We start from the raw sequence: 21,813 nt of genomic DNA on the forward strand, positions 1-21,813 counted from the left end.
AGTTGGAGTAGAGCTGAAGAAAGCAATGCAGGCAACCGTATGTAATACTAATCGTGACAGAATAAGTATCATTCTGGAGAAATTTGTTTGTGGTGGGAAGGCAAAGAAAGGAACAATTATGACTATGAGGATAAGGAACATCTTCCTGAAAAAAGTGGAATGTGTCCAGAGCAAGGTTGGATGGAATTTTGATGGCAGAAAAGTGGAGAGACTGAGCAAGTAGGATAAATAAAGACCCAGAGCCCACGGAAGGGACAGAGTCTGTTCCCAGTCCTGGAGCACAGACAGTGTTGGGCTTTGTTGTGGTATTTAAAACAAAACACAGTTGTGGTTGAATCAACTCAGATTCATGGCGACCCCATGTGTGTCAGAGTAGAACTGTGTTCCGTAGTGTTTTCAAGGCTGATATTTTGTGTGAAGTTTGGGTACAAATAAGGAACTGTTAAAAGTTTCCAAGCAGGGGAATACCATGATTATGATGATTTAGAAAGATAATGCGGATGATAGCACGAAAGATAGATTAGAGAGTCAAGGGACTGGAGGGCAGGAACTCAGTTATCAAGCTATTGCCATAGTTCAGACAGGAGAAATGAAAATGGAAAATTGGTCTCTTGCAAAAAGGTCAGAACCATTTGAAGTGCAGTGAGTGGCACATAACTATTGCTTTTAATCCAAACAGCATTTCCTTTTGTGATTAGGAAGAGATTAAAATTCTCTGGTAGCAATGAGACTTAAAATTGGATTTTTGAAAATGAAACTGTACTGTTTTCACATAGTTTCTAGCCTCTTTTTAAATAAGTATATTGTAATTTTCTTTGAGTGATATAGTTTTTATTTTAAAAGGGCAGAATCAGTACGTTTTTGCCTCAGTTGGTGTTTCTGTGGGATGCAGCCTATTTGGGTTATCTGTTTCGTAATTTTTAATTTTGAGGGGCCTTGGGGCGTATAAAGTGTCTGGGCACAATACTTGAGCGGTAGCTCAGTTGGGAAAACATCAGCCCTGTTCGTAAGACTTTTCATAAGTCTAGGAACTACATAAAAGGCCCCAAAACCCATTGCCAACTCATACCCACCCTGTAGGACAGAGTAGAACTGCCCCATAGGGTTTCCAAGGCTGTAATCTTTATGGAAGCAGACTGCCACATCTTTCTGTTGCGGAGCTGCTGGTGGGTTCGATCCACCGATCTTTTGATTAGCAGCTGAGCACTCAACCACTGCACCGCCCGGGATCCTTGCATGAAAGGACCCAAACCCACTACCGTTGAGTGGATTCCAACTCATAGTGACCTAAAGGACAAAGTAGAACTGCCCCAAAGGGTTTCCAAGGGTGTAAAGCTTTACGGAAGCAGACTGCCCCATCTTTCTCTGGTGCCATGAAAGGACAGGCAAACCTAAATAATTTTGGTGATAATTTTGTCTATATATTAAGCATTAAATATTGTAGGCTCCCAAAGTGATGTGCTCCATTCATTCCTAACTTTGATGAATTCTGTGGCACTAGCAAAGCCAGGTGTTCCTGGGTAGTGCAAACAGTTAACACGCTTTGCTACTTATTGAAAGATTGGAGGTTAGAGGTCACCCAGAGGCTCCTCAAAAAAAAAAAAGAAGGCCTGGTGATCTACTTCCAGTAGAAACTCTGTGGAGCACAGTTCTACTGTGGCACACATGGGGTCACCATGAATCAGAATTAACTCAACGACAACTGGTTACTGGTTAGAAAAACTGACCACCACCCGAGTCAGTCTGCTGGTGACTTGCTGTGGCCACATGCCTCCGGAGAACCTATTTCCTAAGGGTATTCTCTCCTTTTTTACCCTTTCAACTTATCTGGGAACATGGAGTCAATGTTCTCAGTTTTCTCTTCTTCTTTACCTTTAAGTAGGAGTAGACATAGTTCCAATCGCACATTTGACTTACCAGGATTTTAAGTTTTAAAAATACTCGAGATTATTCAGTGAAACAAAATAAAAAAACCCAAACCCGTTGCTGTCGAGTTGATTCCGACTCATGGCGAGCCTATAGGACAGAGTAGAGCTGCCCCATAGGGTTTCCAAGGAGCGCCTGGTGGATTTGAATGGCAGCCATAGCTCTTAACCACCATGCCACCAGGGTTTCCTATTCAGTGAAAGGTATAAAGGTATGCTAAAGAGTAATTTCTGCTGTAGGCTCATTATTAGTTGGTAAGGTTTTTGCCTGACTTGCTAACAGGTGCTATGAAATTGTTATCTCCATCTTCACTGCTTTTAAAAAGAGAGAAAGCATTTTTTACAGAACTTCCTCAACTTTGATGGAGAAATTACTCATCTCATATGAACAGACGAATCCTGTCTGTGGCAGCCTCTTTTATGTAACCTCTAGTGAGTCCTTTGACGCATTTTACTTTCCTTATGTGCACAAGCGTTTTACTCAGGTTTGATTAAATGGCAAAATAATAGCTTTAGACTGTCTTTGTTCCCCTTGGTCTAGTTTGAACAGTGAACGTGCAGCACAAGATGCTGTGAGTTGAAAGGAAATAGCACCCAATGTCAAAAGGTTAGTCCCTCAAAGGTTGTTTGACCAAATGAGAAAATATAAAATGTCACTTTTCAAAGTTGAGATCAGCCATGTTCTTCTCTATTCTTAGTTTTCATTTCCACTGCACATGATGAATAAATTTGCTTTTATCTCATGGTGTACCTAGGTGAAAGTATTTCTTTGTTTAAAAGGTGTTTACAATTACTTATTAAAGCTTTCGTGACCTCACTATTCAGGTATTCCAAAATACAGATGCGTTAAGACATATTTCATCCCAGTGAAAAATGGATTCCATTTGAGGGTCCCAGTGAGCAAAACTGGGATCAACAATGGGGCTGACTAACCCAAAGATCCCTTTCTTCCTCTGAACAAAGGAGGACAATGCCTTAGCTGTAGTAAGGTTCTATCACGGAGATTAATGTGTTTGGAATGTCTCCCCCCACTTCCCCGCCCATTAGTTCAGAGATGAAATTTATAGATGATATAACTGCCTATACACATATTTTTAAAAATTAAAACAATGCTATAATTGTAATATAAAGAAAAAAGTTAACCTTTGATACATTTTATTGTGGAAATCCTTACTCAGGACTATTCTAGGAGACATAATGAAGGAATCAGATGTTTGAACCTACTTATAATAAGTTTGGATTAAAGAGAAGTTAAACAATACTTAGCTGAGTACTGGCTTTATATTTAAAGCTTTGAAATAAGTATACATTAAACACACGTAGAATGACCGTAAATGTAATATGTACAAATGCAGATTGATACAGTTGTGTTCTCTTGGTAACTTCAACATGAGTTAGTGGCATGATTTTCCAAACTGGTGAACGATTTTTGGTAAAATTCCAAACAAAACAAGTGTAACCCTTCCTCAATTAACATGGAAGCTGTGTTCCTTGAAAACTCAGTATATATTAAACATACAAGAAGTACTTTGTGTCCATAAGTAAAATGGACTTTGGTGCTAGCTTCAGAGAATTATGAACAGGGTTTTTTTTTTGCTTTTTTTTAATCGACAAGAAAGTCCAGTGGGACATTTCAAAGACTTGCACGATGTGGGATAAAAATGAACAGGGTTTTTTTTTTTGCTTTTTTTTAATCGACAAGAAAGTCCAGTGGGACATTTCAAAGACTTGCACGATGTGGGATAAGCCTTTGTTATCTAGGACTGGCCTGTCCAGCATCCCCAATTCTGGCCTACCCAGTGCCATTGTGACAATTTTTTAATTAAAATGGCCCTTTGGGTGTGGTACCACCTCCACTGAAAATCACTGGCCTAAACCTCTTCTTCACTACTTGCCCACATGGGTCATGTCTAAGCTGCAGCACTCTATTGCTGCAGGATTTAGCTTGGCACTTTGCCACCCCACATAGAAGGAAGCCCCCTTAGTGTTCTACAACTATTCTGCTTGAAGTGCTTTCCAGATGGCTGGCTGATGCCTTCTGGAGATACTGAAATGTTGCTCAGGTAGCTTCTCGTTCCTCATCCTTTGTTTTAGATGAATCTTTCAGATTCCTCAAAGGTTATGTGTGTAAAAGGGATTCCATGGATATTTAGTTGTCACTCTTTTCTACTATGTTCCTGACTACAGAATTGTTTTCTTTGTTGCTGTTGGAGTCTTTTGCGGGGGGTGGGGGGGTGGGGGGCAGGAGGCGGGGGCTTTTCCTCTCTGTTGTCCTTAAGTTTCACAGCTCTATAGTGCTATTTTTCACATGCTATTTGTTCATGATCCCTGTAGCCACTTCCGATCGGATGACCACCACTACTGCTGTTCCCACTGCTGTTCTCTTTTGTTTTTTCTTCTTCGCTTTACTGGTGTGTCTTTTATCTATGTCACTGCCCGACCAGAATGATTCTTTCCTTCCAACTCATCAATCAGTCATGGCCCCCAGCTGTTTTAAATTGCCATATACTCCATTGTCACTTCTTTAATATGAAATACTTTTTAAAAATATTTTACTATTATTATTATTTTTACTCTTTTTTTGGCCTATCTGCTCCATAAACAAGAGGTATCTAAAAGATTTGATTCTAGGAAGGCCAGGTTTCTTTGTCACAGAAAGCTATCTTAGGTTGTATGGTTACCACATAGATAAGGTGAGAACTTAGCTGCAGAATTTTAATTTGGTAGACAGGCAATAAGGAGCCGGTGCATATTCTTGGGATAAAAATAAAATGATGAAAGTTGTATTCTAATGACTTGATTATATTCATTATGCAGTTAATATTATTTTCTTTAAAGAGGAATTGGATGTAGATTCTGTTTAATATTTAGCATGTTAAGGAAAATATTCAAGATTTTAGATACATTGTCTTGTGCACCTCTACCAATTAGAATAGAGTTTCATAATCATTGAGCCGCCAGAAATCCATGAAAGGAAATATGGTCATATTTTATTTATTTTAGGTAGAAGATCACTGTGTTGCTGTGTCATGGGTAGCCTGGGGTGAGGCCTGTCCTGGTCTCTGTGTATGATTACAAGACTTAAACAGTTCTAGAGCTAAAAATCACACGGGTTGCTTTGTTTCTTAAATTATATTCCTTGTATCTCTCCCTAGCACTTACGTCATCTGCCTTATGTAACGTGTAGTCTTTTACTTATCCATCTCCCCCCTTAGACCGAAAGCTCTAGAGACAGTCTTCTGTGTTTTTGTGCGTGTTTACGTTGCCAAGCTCAGTGTCTTACACTTAATAGTGATTAGTACATGTTAGGAGCTTCGCTCTACTCAAACTTTACTGTCTTATTTGTGGACAACATCTTTGAATTTTTTGCCATTTTTTAAATTATCTTAAAGACTTTTAAGACAGTGATTCACTTGATATAGGCTTTTTTAAAACTCACAGAATTATACACTGCTGTTGCTGGTGAGGAGCCCCGGTGATACAGTGGTTAAGAGCTACAGCTGCTTAACTAAAAGGTCGGCAGTTTGAATCCACCAACCCTGGAAACCCAATGGGGCAGTTCTACTCTGTCCTGTAGAGTCACTGTGAGTCAGAGTTGACTCGATGGCAATGTTTTTTTTTTTTTTTTTTAATTGCAGGGAAGAAAATATGCTACACAAAATATGGTGCTAGGCATTAGGGGTAAGATATATACAAAGACAAACAAGACAACTTTTACTTTGTAGAGGATCTTAAATGGAGAGATTTAAAAATAAAGAAAATGTGACATATACATAGATGAACAAGGATAGTGAAAGGGTAGCAGAGATGACATGCATGAAGTATTGACATGCAGAAAGGCTGATGGCACAGATGGAGAACTGGTCCCATCTTTTAATGCTGGGCTGCTATTGCTTTGATATTTCCTATATAAAACCACATGTTTCTCAGAAGAAAAAAAAATGGGAAAATTTGACACTGCATTTCTGTGCGATGGTTTAATCAGGCCTTTTCAAGTTCGTGTAGTAATTTATGTCAAACAATACAAACATGTAATACAATTTTAATAGCTTTGGTTTTATTGTTGTTAGGTTGTTAGGTGCCATGAGTAGGTTCTGACTCATAGCGACCCTATGTACAAGAGAACGAAACACTGCCTGGTCTTATATAAAGACTCAGCCCGAAGACTTCCACCATTAGGAAAGGTAAAATTTTACAGTACAGACAGACGTAGGCTGTCGCATTGGATGGCTCTTCTCTTTGGGCTATCAGCTGCCCACAGCCTGAAATTCTAGTTTTGGATTGCTTAGAACGATATTCAGCTCTAATTACCATTTGGCAGGTTTTTCAGTACTTCAGAATTTCAAAATTCTGTGGTTTTGGACTCCATTTTTGGGTAACTTTATTCAGTTTTTAGTGGGAGAGGAGGGTAAGAAAAGAGGGGAATTCCTTGCAAAGGACAGTTTCTTATCCCCTTTAATCTTTCTCTTTAACTGTGCTTCACTGTGTGTTATAAAGATAGTGCTCTATGGAGATCAAATTACTGCACTCGTCATTATGTTTTTAGTACAGGCATGAAGACAGTCTTGGGATGGAGAGCAGGAGGCGTATTTGCCTGGTTTCCTTGGTAAGACCAACGGCAGAGTTTGGCTTAGTTACCACATACACTGCCATCTTGCATTTGATTATTGAACTCCAGGTATGTCATAAAGTCGGACCTATTAGAACACCCACCACAAATTGCTAAGAGTTCAACAAAACATGTCCTTTATTCAAGCATATGGCCTAGTCTTTAAAGAGTTGGTGCATTTTTGAAACTTATTGGCAAGTAGGGATATTTCATTAACACCTAATATGATTAATATTTAGTGAAAAAAAAAACAAAAAACTAGTGCCATCAAGTCGGAAATGAATCACTTAGAAAATGCACAACAGATGTTTGGAGCCTTAACAATTTATCATTTGGCAGCAACGTGTAATTTTCAGAATCCCAAGTACCATCATATCTAAACTTTCAGAAGTGTGTATATGTGTTCTTATGATGAACATGTACATATTCTTGATGCTGTATCAACTTGACTTAATAGGAAATTGGAAATTCTACGTTATAAGCTGAATCTAAATCTAAAAATTGTGATTTCATTTCAAAATGAAGTTATCTTGCCTAAATTATTATAATGGGCAAAAATCAGCATCTGAGAGACCCTTTTTTGACCCTTTAACTTGGAATAAGCATTTTGGAGTTGATGGCAGTGGGTTTGGTATATGAGAAGTGTGGTGGCTAACCAAAACTGGGTGGAGTCGGAAGACTTATTTACTAAGGGAGTGTAGGTGTGTCTTTCTTTTGTTTTATATTAGATAGCCATCATTGGGTTCAAGTAGAACTGAACTGTATGTGAATTTTCAGTGATAAAGGCGCTGTTCTTGGCAATGGTGTCTAAAGAGTGGGACTCATACTTTAGGGATTATCAAAATGATCCACTGGGATATTGAAAGAAAATATAAGAACTTTTATTTTTTTCTCATCTTGTTTATTTTTTATTTTGGTATGTGTCTTACATTATACTTGCCGTCTTAACACAATAGTAAATTTATATAATAAGGAGCCCTGGCAACACAATGGTTAAGCACTTGGCTGCTAACTGAAAGGTTAGCTCTTCGAACCCATTCAGTGACACCATGGGAGAAGGACCTGACGATCTGCGTCCGTAAAGATTATAGCCAAGAAAACCCTGTGGGACAGTTCTCTGTCCCATAGGGTCTTCATGAATTGAAAATCAACTCAATGGCACCAAACAACAACAAAGAAATTTATATGATTTAAACATACACATATACATGTATGTATGTAGGTAGGTAGGTAGGTAGGTATACATATATGTGTGTGTGTGATTGTATGCTGAAGAGGATTTGAAGACTTGCTCTAAGGCCCTGGTCTTTATTGTACAAGTGATGAGCAGGACTGGGATTTCTTAGCAGATTCTGTAGCAATGGTAAGTAGAAATAAGGTGAATCCCTGGGAACCGTCAGCTAAATATAGGTGAATTACTTTGGGATAGAGTTTCCACTGTAATTTCAAAAACAAACAAGCAACACCCACATGCATTCAAACATAAACTGAAAAGCACTTACTTCAGAGACGGTGCAGGTGTTGGGTGGTATTGCAGGGCAGTTTTGGATAGTTCCTAGGGTGGATGGACAACACTTTCCTCCTCTTCCCTCCCCTCTTCTTCAGGTCTCACACACAAATATCTAAAATCAGAGAAGATGAGGAGCAGAGGAAGAAAGAAAAGCCTTAAAAAGGAGGTGGGTGGTGGATGGAGAGGGGTGGGGTTCTCCTAGCCCGGTTTTGAGCTCTATGAGGAGTAGGAAAACCCTAGTTGTGTAGTACTTAAGAGCTATGGCTGCTAATCAAAAGGATGGCAGTTCAAATCCACCAGGTGCTCCTTTGAAACCATATGGGGCAGTACTACTCTGTCCTATAGTATGGCCATGAGTGGGAATCGACTCAACAGCAATGGGTTTTTGGTTTTTTTTAATGGGGAGTAGAGGTTGGAGGCAGAAGTTGTTGTTGTTGTTAGGTGCCGTCGAGTCGGTTCCGCCTCATAGTGACCCTATGTACAACAGAACGAAACACTGCCCGGTCCTGCGCCATCCTTACAATTGTTGTTATCCTTGAGCTCATTGTTGCAGCCACTGTGTCAGTCCACCTTATTGAGGGTCTTCCTGTTTTCTGCTGACCCTGTACTCTGCCAAGCATGATGGTCCTTCTCCAGGGACTGATCCCTCCTGACAACATGTCCAAAGTATGTAAGACACAGTCTCACCATCCTTGCTTCTAAGGAGCATTCTGGTTGTACTCCTTCTAAGACAGATTTGTTCGTTCTTTTGGCAGTCCATGGTATATTCAATATTCTTCACCAACACCACAATTCAAAGACATCAGCTCTTCTTCGGTCTTCCTTATTCATTGTCCAGCTTTCACATGCATATGATGTGATTCAAAAATACCATGGCTTGGGTCAGGTGTACCTTAGTCTTCAGGGTGCCATCTTTGCTCTTCAACACTTTGAAGAGGTCCTTTGCAGCAGATTTGCCCGATGCAATGCGTCTTTTGATTTCTTGACTGCTGCTTCCATGGCTGTTGATTGTAGATCCAAGTAAAATGAAATCCTTGACAACTTCAGTCTTTTCTCCGTTTATCATGATGTTGCTCATTGGTCCAGTTGTGAGGATTTTTGTTTTCTTTATGTTGAGATGCAATCCATACTGAAGGCTGTGGTCTCTGATCTTCATTAGTAAGTGCTTCAAGTCCTCTTCACTTTCAGCAAGCAAGGTTGTGTCATCTGCATAACGCAGGTTGTTAATTAGTCTTCCTCCAATCCTGACGCCGTGTTCTTCTTCTTATAGTCCAGCTTCTTGGATTATTTTTGCTCAGCATACAGATTGAATACGTATGGTGAAAGGATACAACCCTAGTGCACACCTTTCCTGACTTGAAACCAATCAGTATCCCCTTGTTCTGTCTGAACAACTGCCTCTTGATCTATGTAAAGGGTCCTCATGAGCACAATTAAGTGTTCTGGAATTCCCATTCTTCGCAGTGTTGTCCATAGTTTGTTATGATCCACACAGTCAAATGCCTTTGCATAATCAGTAAAACACAGGTAAACATCCTTCTGGTATTCTCTGCTTTCAGCCAGGATCCATCTGACATCAGCAATGATATCCCTGGTTCCATGTCCTCTTCTGAAACCAGCCTGTATTTCTGGCAGTTCCCTGTAAATATACTGCTGCAGCCGTATTTGAATGATCTTCAGCAGAATTTTGCTTGTGTGTGATATTAATGATATTGTTCTATAATTTCCACATTCGGTTGGATCACCATTTGGTTAGATGAACCTTTTGAAGAGGGATTTTTTGAGAATCTGAGCCCAAGGAAAACTGTTTTGGGCCCCAGGTGAACAAGTGCATATTGGAGTTAGGGAGAAGTCCTGCTCACCCAGCACGGTTTCAAAATCTGAAGATGAGGCACTTGAAGAGCTTCCCTCACAGCTGGTGGCAGCTCTGAGGCTTCTCCTGGGAGCTTGGCAGGTGGGGATGGGTGAGTCCTGGTTATTGAAGAGGGGAGAATGTGAGGCCTGTCTTGGGGGCTTGCCAGATAACTGAGAGGCACAAGTTATTGCTCCTGTGTAAGATGGGCTCTTGAGCCACTAGGAATTCAAACCACAATAGATTATTCAGTCTCTTATGACTGTGCTTACTTTCTTTAGCTTCTTTTAAAACTGTCATGTTTTTGCCATCTTGGAGGTCACATTTTAGGGAAGTGATTCTCAATGTCCTGGCATTATTGTGTTCTTATTTTCATCCTTGTCTCCCTCCCTCCTTTCCTTTTCTTGCCTTTCCTCCTTTCTGTGTTACCAGTCTTTCCTTCCTGAATACCCTATAACCCAAACCCCACCCATTGCTGTTGAGTCGATTTCAACTCGTAGCGACTCTATAGGACAGAGTAGAACTGCCCGTACGGTTTCCAAGGAGTGCCTGGTGAAATCAAACTGCCGACCTTTTGGTTAGCAGCCATAGCTCTTTACCACTATGCCACCAAGGTTTCCGAATGTCCTACAAAGTATGTTTATTTTTGAAATTTGTGAGAATGAAAGTGGATTTTCTCTTTAAAAATGGAAATTTTTTAATATCATTCCAGCTCATTGGAGGGATATATCTTATAAAACAGAGGATAGATGTTATATTGACTGGAGTTTTATTCTGAACATGGAAAATTTTAATTAGTTCATGATATTTTGTTTAATTAGAAACCTTTTAGTGAATTTCTTATCTGTGTTGTGATGCTCTTGATGTGGGTGATATGCCCAGCTGCCACCATTAACACTATATTCTTCCTCTCAGAATGACATCATTGATTACTCATTTTGGGGCCAGTTTCCAGAAAACGTTCTTCCTACTTCCTACAGCATTCATTTTGTAGTTAGTACCCTATAGGACAAGTCTTTATCATTCCATGAAAAGGTCTGGTATTAGGTGCTATTAAAGATTTTAGGACATGGAAGAAAAGTAAGAATGCCACTTATCCAGGAATGCGCTGAAAATTAAATATCCAGATCAAAAAGTGCATTGTATCTCAAGGCAACCTCTATTCATTTTAACAGATTTATCTAGATGAATTTTATGCTCTTTTGTTTTTAAAGGATTACAATTAAAATGACTAATAATTAGCAAATTAGTTTTTCTTGGTAAAATGGGAGAGATTTCAAAATCGTAGTAACTCTTGAAAGTTAAGTTAAAAAACAAACAAAACAAAACAAAAACATGTGGGAGAGAGATCAGTTAGCCATGGTCTGACCCAGTTTGCAAGAAAAATGAATTGATTCCAAATTGTTCTTTGTTGCTAGACATTGACTAGGTGGGTTTGTTTGTTTTTAATAATATTTTATTGTGTTTTTGGTGAAAACTTATATAGCAAGTTAGGTACCCATTTGACTCCACACAAATTGTTCAGTGACATTAGTTACATTTTTACAGTATGTCAGCATTCTCTTTAATTGTGTTCTGGTTGTTCCATTTCCAGTATTGTAATTTCCCTGCTCCCTTTTCTTCTTATCTTTGCTTTAGAATAAATGTTGATATTTTGGTGCCAGGTAGGTTTGTAAAATACCCATTGGATAAGAAAAATTACACATTAAGATAAGGTCCTAGTAAAAGATTATTTTTGTTTTTATTTTGTGTTTAGTATTATAAAATATTTGATAAGTGGTATATAACCCAGCAGGATATTCTTTTATAATAGCTATCTTCATATTTCTAATTATTATTAGAGTGAGCCTTCTAAGAGCAGGGACTATGTCTTATTCATTTTTGTGTCCCCACTGTAGCAGTATGCCATGAACATGAGATTAAAGAAAGTCATTCTTCGTTTAGTCATCTTTAATCAACACTGGATAAACATTTATTGAGTAGGTGTCATAAGCCAGGCACAGTGCTCGATGCTGGGGGTATAAACTTGCATTATATATGGTCTCTGACCTTCTGGATCTCACAGTCTAGCAGGAGAGGCAGATGTGTCTTTGGAATGTACAGAGTATTCTAGAGACACATAGAAAGCACAGACTAGGTTGAGGATGATGACTTTATAAAACAAGTCACATTCCAGCTTGGCTGGCCAGCCTAAGAACCATTATTTATAAATCGAAATAATGGCTCTGTAGCTATCTTCGTTATGAGTCAGGCACTATGCCGAGTACTAGGGATATAGAGATGAACATGACATACTCTCTGCTCTCAAGAAGCCCATTGATTTGTAGAAGACAGACAGATACGTACACAGATGATTTATTCCAACAAGAAAGAGCTCTGAATGGAATGCTGGTGGAGGGAGAGGAGAGAGACAAGAGAGGAGAGCCTTGCTTGGGCTGGGGAAGAGAGGGCCAGCAAAGACTATACAGGAAGTGGCCCTTGAGTTTAGGAGTGTTGAAGAGGGACTAGGAATTTAGTAAGCCAGTATGGAGTGGGTTGGGGTCTGGTGTCAGGCAGAGAAACCTGCATATGTGAAGCTGTGAGGCGTGATAGCAAATAGCCTGCTTAGGACAAGCAGTTCAGTGTGTGACAGGAGATGATGCTGGAAAGGCAACAGGGTTTGGAATTTCTGATGGGTGATGGACAGCTGTTGAAGGGCGAGTGTATTGGTTAGAACTTGTACCTAGCTGCAAGAAACAGACTCAACCACAGTGATGTAAGCGTGCAAGCTTACATGCTCATATAAAAGAAGCCTGAAGTTAACTATTTCAGGGCTGGTGGAGTAGCAACTTTAAGAAGTTCTCAGAGGTCCAAGCTCAGTTCGTCTTTTAGCTGTGCTTGGCTTTCATTTTCAAGGACTTAGTTGGCTCAAGGTGGCTGTGGAGGGTCAGCCATTACCTCAGTATTCAGGAAGGAGGAAGAAAGGAGAAAAAGCCGAAGAGGGCACAGGCTTCATGCCTTTTACGTAAGCTCTGCTAAAGTTTCACTCAACACTTCTACTTGTCACACAGCAAAAAAAAAAAAAAAAAAGCTAGAGTCTATTTCTCTGGAAGAACGGGTGAATTGTGTTTGGAAGCAACTAGCAGTCCCTGTCATCTGAAGGAGTGCCATCAAATTTGGATTTATAAGGATTTCTCAGGCAGAGGATAGAGGATTTATTTGAATGGGATATGAAACTGGCATGAAATAAACAGAAGCGAGTACTCCATAATTTTTTGTTTGTTTGTGTCCTTCCTGTAACTGACATTCTTGAGTAGACATAGGTGATAGTTCTAACTTGATTTATTTTATCATTGAGATGACGGTGCCCTATATACCACATGATATCTGCATGTATAACTCCTGAGGGATGGCTGTATTTAATGTAGGCTTCCAGGGTATCTCTGGGTGGCGCAAACAGTTCAGTGCTTGACTACAAGCCAAAAGGTTGGTGGTTCAAACCTATCCAGAGGCACCTTAGAAGACCTGGTGATGGGCTTTCAAAGGGTCACAGCCTTGAAAACCCTATGGGGCAGTTCTTCTCTGCACATGGGGTCTCTACGAGTTGGAATCAACTTGACTAGCAACAACAACGAGGGCATCTCTAAGAGTCTTCAGTGCGTCTGAGGTGAGGCATGGAGTTGACCTGTGTCTCCTGTGGTGTCATGAGTTGGAATCGACTCGACAGCAACGGGTTTTGGGTTCTACTTGGAAAAATCTCACTATTTGCACTTACGATGTCTGCATCTGTCTGGATTTTTTTGTTTTTGTTTTCTCCCTAACATTTGAGCTTTGGAAAAATAGAAGGCAGAGTTGTATTTAGCTGCTTTTTTTCCTGTAAATCTCCCCTCTATTGTGTATTTAAAATAATTACTTGGAAAATTTTATAGCCCTTCAGGTAGCAACTTTGTATACTTGGTTACCGATAATATGCAGGCATTTTATGAACTCCTTATTGTCCTTGTAGCCCCTTTAAGAGTTCATGATCAGTATTATACAGTTAGTGTTATTCACTGAGTGGGAACTTAAATTGTATGTGCTAAATTCTGATGATAGTGAGACATATAGGTGTATCAATAATCATGACATTGTAACTATTAGATTATGAATTCATAGCAGAAAGAAATCCTGTTACAGAGAGAATATGTACATGACCGGTGATGAGAAATGTTATTCCATTGTTTTTTGGAATGAAGGACCCAATTTCTAAAGTAATATTTTTGTGAAGTTGTTGGCTGCATGCTTGACAAAATGGATTCCTAAGTTGCTCCTTTCTCAGGGGAGTAAGAAAGGAGTTGGGGAGCTTTGTCTTGTCATTGCTGGCTTTGCATAACCTGACACGGGGGTGAGATTTCAGACAGCCGGTGGAATGATTTGTGTTTATCAATCCTCAGTGCCAGTCTGGATTTTGCATTCTGTTAACTTGGTTTAAGGATATTTTTGATGTCAAGGTAGTGAGCATTCTATGTTCTTTTTAAGCAGAAGAGGGCAGCAGAGAAACCACTTAGGAAGCCAACATCCTGGTTTGCTGCCTTTTAATAGAAGCCATTGTACAATATGAATATACTAAAAAAAAAAAAAAAATAGAGAGAGAGAATTGAAATTAATCTTTTATTTATTTAAACCTGAAAATGATTAGAAAAAATTTTAGAATAACATGATTGGAGTCTCTACTTGTCACTTTTTGCTCAGTTTTTTAGGTGTTGCCAAGTGGGTATAATATTTGTGGGTTTTGTTGTTCTAAGATCTGACAAGCAAATGTAGAGTCAATTATTTAATGCTGTGTGGCTTTCAGTGGGGGCTTGTTTTCCACCGGACATCTTGTGTGTTTATAGAAAAGCAGATGCTCCGATGAGTTTTTGTGGTTTATTCTAATATGTTTATCCCTTGGAGTTTGAGTTTCTGAGGAAAACCATTTCATTTCTTATTAAAACAAAGGGAAGTTAATGCCTTTTGACTGAATTTCGGTTTTGGAGTCAGAGGTCTTATTTTTTGTTTGTTTTATTTTTAAAATATTGCCTGTGGGAAAAAAAAATTTTTTTTTTTTTTTCCCTATTTGTTAAAAGGAATAGGATTTGGCTGGCTGATTGTTTTCATTTCTTTAACCTTTAAAAATGTCTAACTAATTGAGGCGATATTATTTTTCTGTAAAAGATGGCTTAAATCCTGTTGATGGGTCTGGCTAACTAGCTTTTTCTTTATTATTATTATGTATGAAAGCTATTCTGTTTCTCATCAATATTCCGTGCTGCTGCTTCTGTGATTAAGGACAAATAAAATAGCATAGCTGAAGGCTTCTTTCTGAAAGCCAGTCTGGTATTTTGATGTATTCTGTGTTTCAGATTAAAAAAAAACAAAAACAATGTTTAGGGCTTAACAGGTAACCGGCGCCTCTTTTCAGTGGTTTACAAGTGAAAAGAAGAACCATAAAGTTATATGGTATCTTCCTCAGCAAGAGAACCAGTGAAGATAAAGCTGCAGCTCTGTTTTAGTCTGTTATGTGTGCCGTTTTATATTGTGGCAAATTTAATCTATTGATTTCTTTGTTAAGGCCTTTTTTATAAGATTAGCTGTGAAGTAAATGATGTCTTATGATTTACAAAGTGAGGAGTTGAGTGTTAGCTGCACTCTGACGGTCAGGGTATATAACATGGCATAGTGTTTTTTAGTGTTTAGCAGAAAGTCTGTGCGTGTGTGTGTGCGTGTGTGTGTGTGTGTGTACATGTGTTACTGTCTCAGGTTTGCTGTAGACAAAAGATAACCATTCATTCTTACTGAAAGTACTTGGTGGTTTATCTAGTCCACCTCCTTCTGATCTTAGTCCTTCTCATTCTCTCCCTTTGTGATGTTCATTTGGTAAGTGCTAATAGTACAAAGAAGCCTTCTTGATTTCTTCAAGAAACACTTACCTTTACTGTCTTCTACGACCCCGGATCACATCCCTGTCCACATTACTTGGCACCTATGCAGTGCAAGTGTGCTGCTATCCAATGAAACCATGCTTCTCTTTCCTCTCACATATATTTGCCCTTTGAAGTTGTACTGCAGCTCTCTGATATTCTTTCCAATTTTTAAAAAATTCTTTTTTCTCTCTGTGTTTCATTTTGGGTAGTTTGTCTTCAAGGTCACTGATCTTTTTTTTCTGCACTGTCTGTCATTAATTCTATCCAATGTATTTTTCGCCTCAGACATTGTGGTTTTCATCTTCGGGTATTTGGTTTTGCATTTCTTTTGTATCTTCCATGTCTTAACTTTTCGAACATGTAGAACACAGTTACAAAAGCTGTTTTAATATGCTTGTCTGCTCATTCTAATGTCATCAGTTCTAGGTCAGTTTCACTTAATTTTTCTCTTCATTCTGAGTTGTAGTTTTCTGCTTTTTATGCCTAATAATTTTTTATTGAATGGTAGATATTGTGAATTTTACCTTTTCGAGTGCTTATCTTAGTTTCCTAGTATTGATATAACACAAGTGGATGACTTTAAAGAACAGAGATTTATTTTCTTACAGTTCTGGGAGCTAGAAGTCCAAATTGAAGGTGTCTTCTATGTGTTTCTTTTGTTTTCTAGTAGGTGCCAGAAATCCTTGGCATTCCTGGGCTTGTAAATGCATCTGCCTTTGTCTTCACATGGCATCTTCTCCTGTGTGTGTCTCTGTATCTATTCTGCTCTTTTCATAAGACACTACTCAGAAATGATTACATTTAGGACCCACCCTACTCTGATACAGCCTCATTAACATAAGAAAAGAAAAGCTCTATTTCCCAACAGGATCACATTCACAAGTACAGAGACTAGGACTTCAATATATCTTTTCAGGAGATACAATTAGTGCTGAATATTTTTGTATTTCTATAACTACTTTTGGGCTTTTTTTTTTTTTTTCCTGGAACACAGGTAAATACTTAGAAACAGTTTGATTTTGGGGTATCTTGCTTTTAAGATTTGTTAGGTGGAAGCACAGCAATGTTTAAATTTAAGGCAAGTTACTGAGGCAAGACTCATCTGGGTGCTACATTCAATGTGTGGTGAATGTTGAGATTTTCTACTGTGGATGATGGGAACAGTCATTATCCCTGGCCCTGTTTGAGTGCCTGGTACTTTTACCTCTACTTCTTTCAGTTGAGTCTGTCCCCAGCCTTGAGTAGTGTCCACATATATATGTGCTGATCAGCACTCTGTTGAATACTTAAGGGTGACCACTGGCAGAGTTTTGGAGTTCTCTTTCTGTGCAGCTCTCTTCACTGATATTCTGACCCATGAGCTCTAGCCTTCTTAGCCTCTCTATTCTCTTAACTCTGTCTTTTTAACTCAGGGAGCTTACCAGGTTCTACCGGCTTCCTGTTCCCTGCACCATGGTCTGGAAACTCTAAGTTTGATTCTCATCTTTTGAGCATTACTCTTCTTTGTTGCATGGTGTTCGGTGTCTTGAAAACCATTTGTTTTGTATTTTGCCCAGGTTTTTAGCTGTTTCATGTGGAAAGGTAAGCCAATTCCTATTATTTCACCTTGGCTGATGGCTGAAGTGTCTTTACCTGTGTTCTTAAAACTATCCTCTGACAGAGCGTCTGAGCTTAGTGCTTTTCTCTTCTCCTGATAACAGTGTTAATAGTGGTGTGAATTTAAGTTGAAGACCGCCGCTATGGAAAAACTGCACCATACTCTGAAAAATAATCATCACTATCCTGCCTGGTGAATCTCTCTCCCGTTTGTGGATTCCTGAACAGGTTTATGAGGAGTGCTGAGAGGATGGCCACATCTATGCCCACTGGTGGTGATTCAGCAAAGAGCGAGCAGTTTGAGAAGGAATGATACAAGGTGGTCATTTCTAAGCAGATATGCTTGTTTCCCTTGCCCTCTTTCTAAAAGGTTTCAACATGAGATTGTAAGTTGCCGTACTTTTAGAGTGTGCTGTGTGCCAGTCGTGACCATGTAGGTACTGAAGATACAGGACGAGTGAGCAGTAGATGTCCCTCCACATAAGAAGCTCACTGCCTGTGGAAGAACCAAATACACAAATAAAAAACATTAATACAATGTGATCAACTATGACTCCTATTTAATGACTTTTAGGAGCCAGAGAGATTCTGTTGAATGCCTTGGACCATTTTAACAAAAGCAGAACGATACTATCCATGTGATTTTTTTGTGCTACAGGTTTGTTGGTGGAAACAAAATTCTCTGTTTAATTATCTATCAACAATCAAAAAGCAAATGAAAAAAATTCAAATATTTCTTCTTACAAATCTTGACTTTATCTCCATGTGATGCTTTTTATTAATTTATCTAGTTTGTAGCTTCTGAAGTAGAATTTGCTACTTGTTTATATAATTTTTCAGGTTACTGATGAATTTTGTTCTGTTTAACAATTGAGCGATTCTGAGCCTTGGTCTTTAAAAATGTGTATTCCCTATGGTAGCAATTTTAGTGGAACAAATAGAATTGTCTCTTTTTATTACATTTATTCTATTTTTTTTTAAAAATAAAACAACAGTGAAAAGCTTGATCTTCATTAATGTTTTTACCTATCCTTCAAGAAGCAGAATTACTTCTGTAAAAACATATTACTGGAGCATTGTTAAAGGAGCCCTGGTGGTACAGTGGTTAAGTGGCTGCTACCCAAAAGATTGGCGGTTCGAACTACCAGCTGCTCTGTGGAAGAAAGATGTGGCAGTCTGCTTCGGTAAAGATTGCAGGCTTGGAAACCCTATGGGGCAGCTCTACTCTGTCCTAAAGAGTCAATATGAGTCAGAATCAACTCCATTATTTATGGGTTTATGGGGCCCATTATTATTCTCCAAGGTAGCATTAAATGGAAGAGTTTATTTTCTTTCGAAGTATATTAGTATATCCTGTTTTTTATTTTCCTTTGGGCTGTTTTTTGCTTTGTTTTGGTACAAAAACAAAAATTACTTCTCTAAACTTGGATGTTCAAAGCACAGTGTAATTCATGGTGTAAGCTTTTCAGTAGCCTTATCTTTTGTGTTACATAAGATAAGTGCATTTGTCCCTATTCCTTTTTCTGGTAGCAGTCTATGTATCACCAATAGGCCTCTTTTTTTTTTTTTTAATTAATTTTTATTGTGCTTTAAGTGAGAGTTTACAAATCAGATCAGTCTCTTGTATAAAAATTTACATACACCTTGCTATACACTCCTAATTGCTCTCTCTCTAACGAGATAGCACAGTTCTTCCCTCCACTCTTGCTCCTCCTGTCTGTTTGGGTAGCTTCTGGCCCCCTCTGCCCTCTTATCTCCCCTCCAGACAGGAGATACCAACATAGTCTCATGTGTCTACTTGATCCATGAAGCTCGTTCTCCACCAGTATCATTTTCCATCCCATATTCCAGTCCAACCCCTGTCTGAAGAGTTGCCTTTGGGAATGGTTTCTGTCTTGGGCTAACAGAAGGTCTGGGGACCATGGCCTCCGGGGCCTTCTATTCCCAGTCTGACCATTAAGTCTGGTCTTTTTACAAGAATTTGGGGTCTGCATCCCATTGCTCTCTTGCTCCCTCAGGGGTTCTCTGTTGTGTTCCCTGTCAGGGCAGTCATCGGTTGTGGCTGGGCACCATCTAAGTCTTCTGGTCTCAGGCTGGTGCAGTCTCTGGTTTATGTGGTCCTTTCTGTCTCTTAGGCTTACAGTTGCCTTGTGTCTTTGGTGTTCCTCATTCTTCTTTGTTTCAGGTGGGTTGAGACCAATTGATGTATCTTAGATGGCCACTTGCTAGTGTTTAAGACTCCAGAGACCACTCTCCAAAGTGGGATGCAGAATGTTTTCTTAATAGATTTTATTATGCCAATTGATTTAGGTGCCCCTGGAAAATTAGTCTCCTTTTGAAGAAAACCTAATTATTAACCTAATTTAGGAGACTTAAGTAAAGAATTGATTTGGGAGGAAGCAAAGTAATCCAAATACAACAATTATACAACTAGCATTTTAAAATAGATTTATTGGAACATTTGGACATTTTAAAATTCTTTCTAAAATCAATATATATTGAATTTTTTCACCCCCCCCCCAAAAAAAAAAGCCAAACCCAGTGCCGTCGAGTCGATTCCAACTCATAGCGACCCTATAGGACAGAGTAGAACTGCCCTGTAGAGTTTCCGAGGAGCACCTAGTGGATTCAAACTGCTGACCCTTTGGTTAGCAGCCATAGCACTTAATCACTACGCCACCAGGGTTTCCTTTTTCACCAGTAGGTGGAAATCCTAGAGAAAACAGCACAAGTTTTGGCAGCTCCAAGAAAATGGAGATTGGATCCTTTTTCTGTATGGTAATTTATTTTTACATTTTGAAGAATTAACTCTCAGGTGTAGACTTGGGGGTAGCTATAACATGAATACAGCCTCAATCTATTGAAAATAAGTCAGTTATTGTATGTATTAAACACTCCGGCAATAAGAATTTGCTAGCTTGGTGGCGCTTGAAAAGCCTGGATGGTGTACTTACACAATTTTACGTGTTTTTTTTAGAGAGTATGAAGCCACTCCATCCAGGTAAATATCTCTACGTTGTAAACAACGGAATCCTTTCCAAGGTTAAGCATAGTGTAATACAAGTCATATTCCTCCAAAAATGATTTCTGTAGTGTATGTATAGTTACATACTTTGGACATGTTGTCAGGAGGGATCAGTCCCTGGAGAAGGACATCATGCTTGGCAGAGTACAGGGTCAGCAGAAAAGAGGAAGGCCCTCAATGAGGTGGATTGACACAGTGGCTGCAACAATGAGCTCAAGCATAATAATGATTGTAAGGAGGGCTCAGGACCGGGCAGTGTTTCATTCTGTTGTGCATAGGTTCGCTATAAGTTGGAACCAACTCGATGGCACCTAACAATGACAACAACAATGTATAGTTTAACAGCTAGTTAATAAGCAGTTCTTGAGGGTCTATTATAAGCAAGGTCTTATACTACAGGCAGGCCTATTTCTGACTATAGTGTTCACCACATATGGTGAAGTAGTCTAGGAAAAAGTACTGTCATTGGTCCACCCCACATACATAGCTCTTGTTGCATAAACTAGCAGATTACTGTGGGATGCAAAGAGGATGTCCATCATTTCGGTGAATATTGTGCACTGTGAGGCACTCTTGTCAAGAGGAGCCCAGAAAGAGGGATCAAACGGTTTCGTCATGAGCTGTAGAGAGAATTACCGTATGAGTGAAACAATCCTCCTGATGTGGAGGAGCTTATGTACAGAAATGATAGCTACATACCTTGAATAAACATCTTTTTGAGCAGAGATGTCCAGGACAAGAGTGTTAAGGCAGAGCAAAAGACTTCTTAGGCATTCCTTGCTTGTTTAGCATAGAAAGGACCATGACTTGCTCAGTGTGCCTTTTTTCACCCACACTGACTCACGTCATCAATCTCATTGAAGTCATTTGTTCTCGAGTCAAAATAGGAGGGCATTACATTTGGTAGACGTTGGAATAGTTGTGAATACTGGTAGAACTGGTTAAAATGAGTGGGATCCCTTGGAGAGCACAAATGGTCAAAGCACCTGGATTCTCTTAACTAAGAAAAACGTAAGCATGTCAGTTGTCATTTTTGGAAATGAAATTTCTTACTACGCTATTAAGGGGAGAAGGGTAATGCAATCTCAAAGTATATTTTTATGGCATGAATACCATGCTGTGTTCAGACACTGTACATGGGACAGTGTCTTTGCTTAGGCTCAGTTGTCATTTCTGATGTACTTTACATTAGTATCTGTGTGTGTGTGAGGTTTTGGTGATTCAATTATGGGCAGTGAAATAGGAAACATCCTAATGAAGAGGTCTGTCTTAAAACTGAATTTGAAAAATGTCTAAAACCCTAATTTATTTTAATCTTCATGGTTTAGAATCCTTACATGTAATCATGATACTCTACATGTAGAAGAGACCTGGG

The 21,813-nt window shown here is 39.1% G+C and overlaps 1 protein-coding gene across 5 annotated transcripts in view; it reads left to right on the plus strand.

Moving 5' to 3' along the window:
* The window catches only part of SMYD3 (SET and MYND domain containing 3), a 799,439-nt gene that overhangs the window by 397,047 nt on the left and 380,579 nt on the right, over nt 1-21,813 (plus strand). The window contains exon 1 of one of the 5 annotated variants that reach the window (XM_049868607.1): nt 4,205-6,531. The exons of the other annotated variants lie outside the window; for them this stretch is intronic. Coding sequence (XP_049724564.1) covers nt 6,496-6,531 — 36 coding nt within the window. The 5' untranslated portion in view covers nt 4,205-6,495. Of the gene's footprint in view, nt 1-4,204; nt 6,532-21,813 lie in introns of those variants that run through there. 5 annotated transcript variants of the gene reach the window in all.

This window comes from Elephas maximus, chromosome 24 (genome assembly GCF_024166365.1).
Source record: "Elephas maximus indicus isolate mEleMax1 chromosome 24, mEleMax1 primary haplotype, whole genome shotgun sequence".
Lineage (NCBI taxonomy): Eukaryota > Metazoa > Chordata > Mammalia > Proboscidea > Elephantidae > Elephas > Elephas maximus.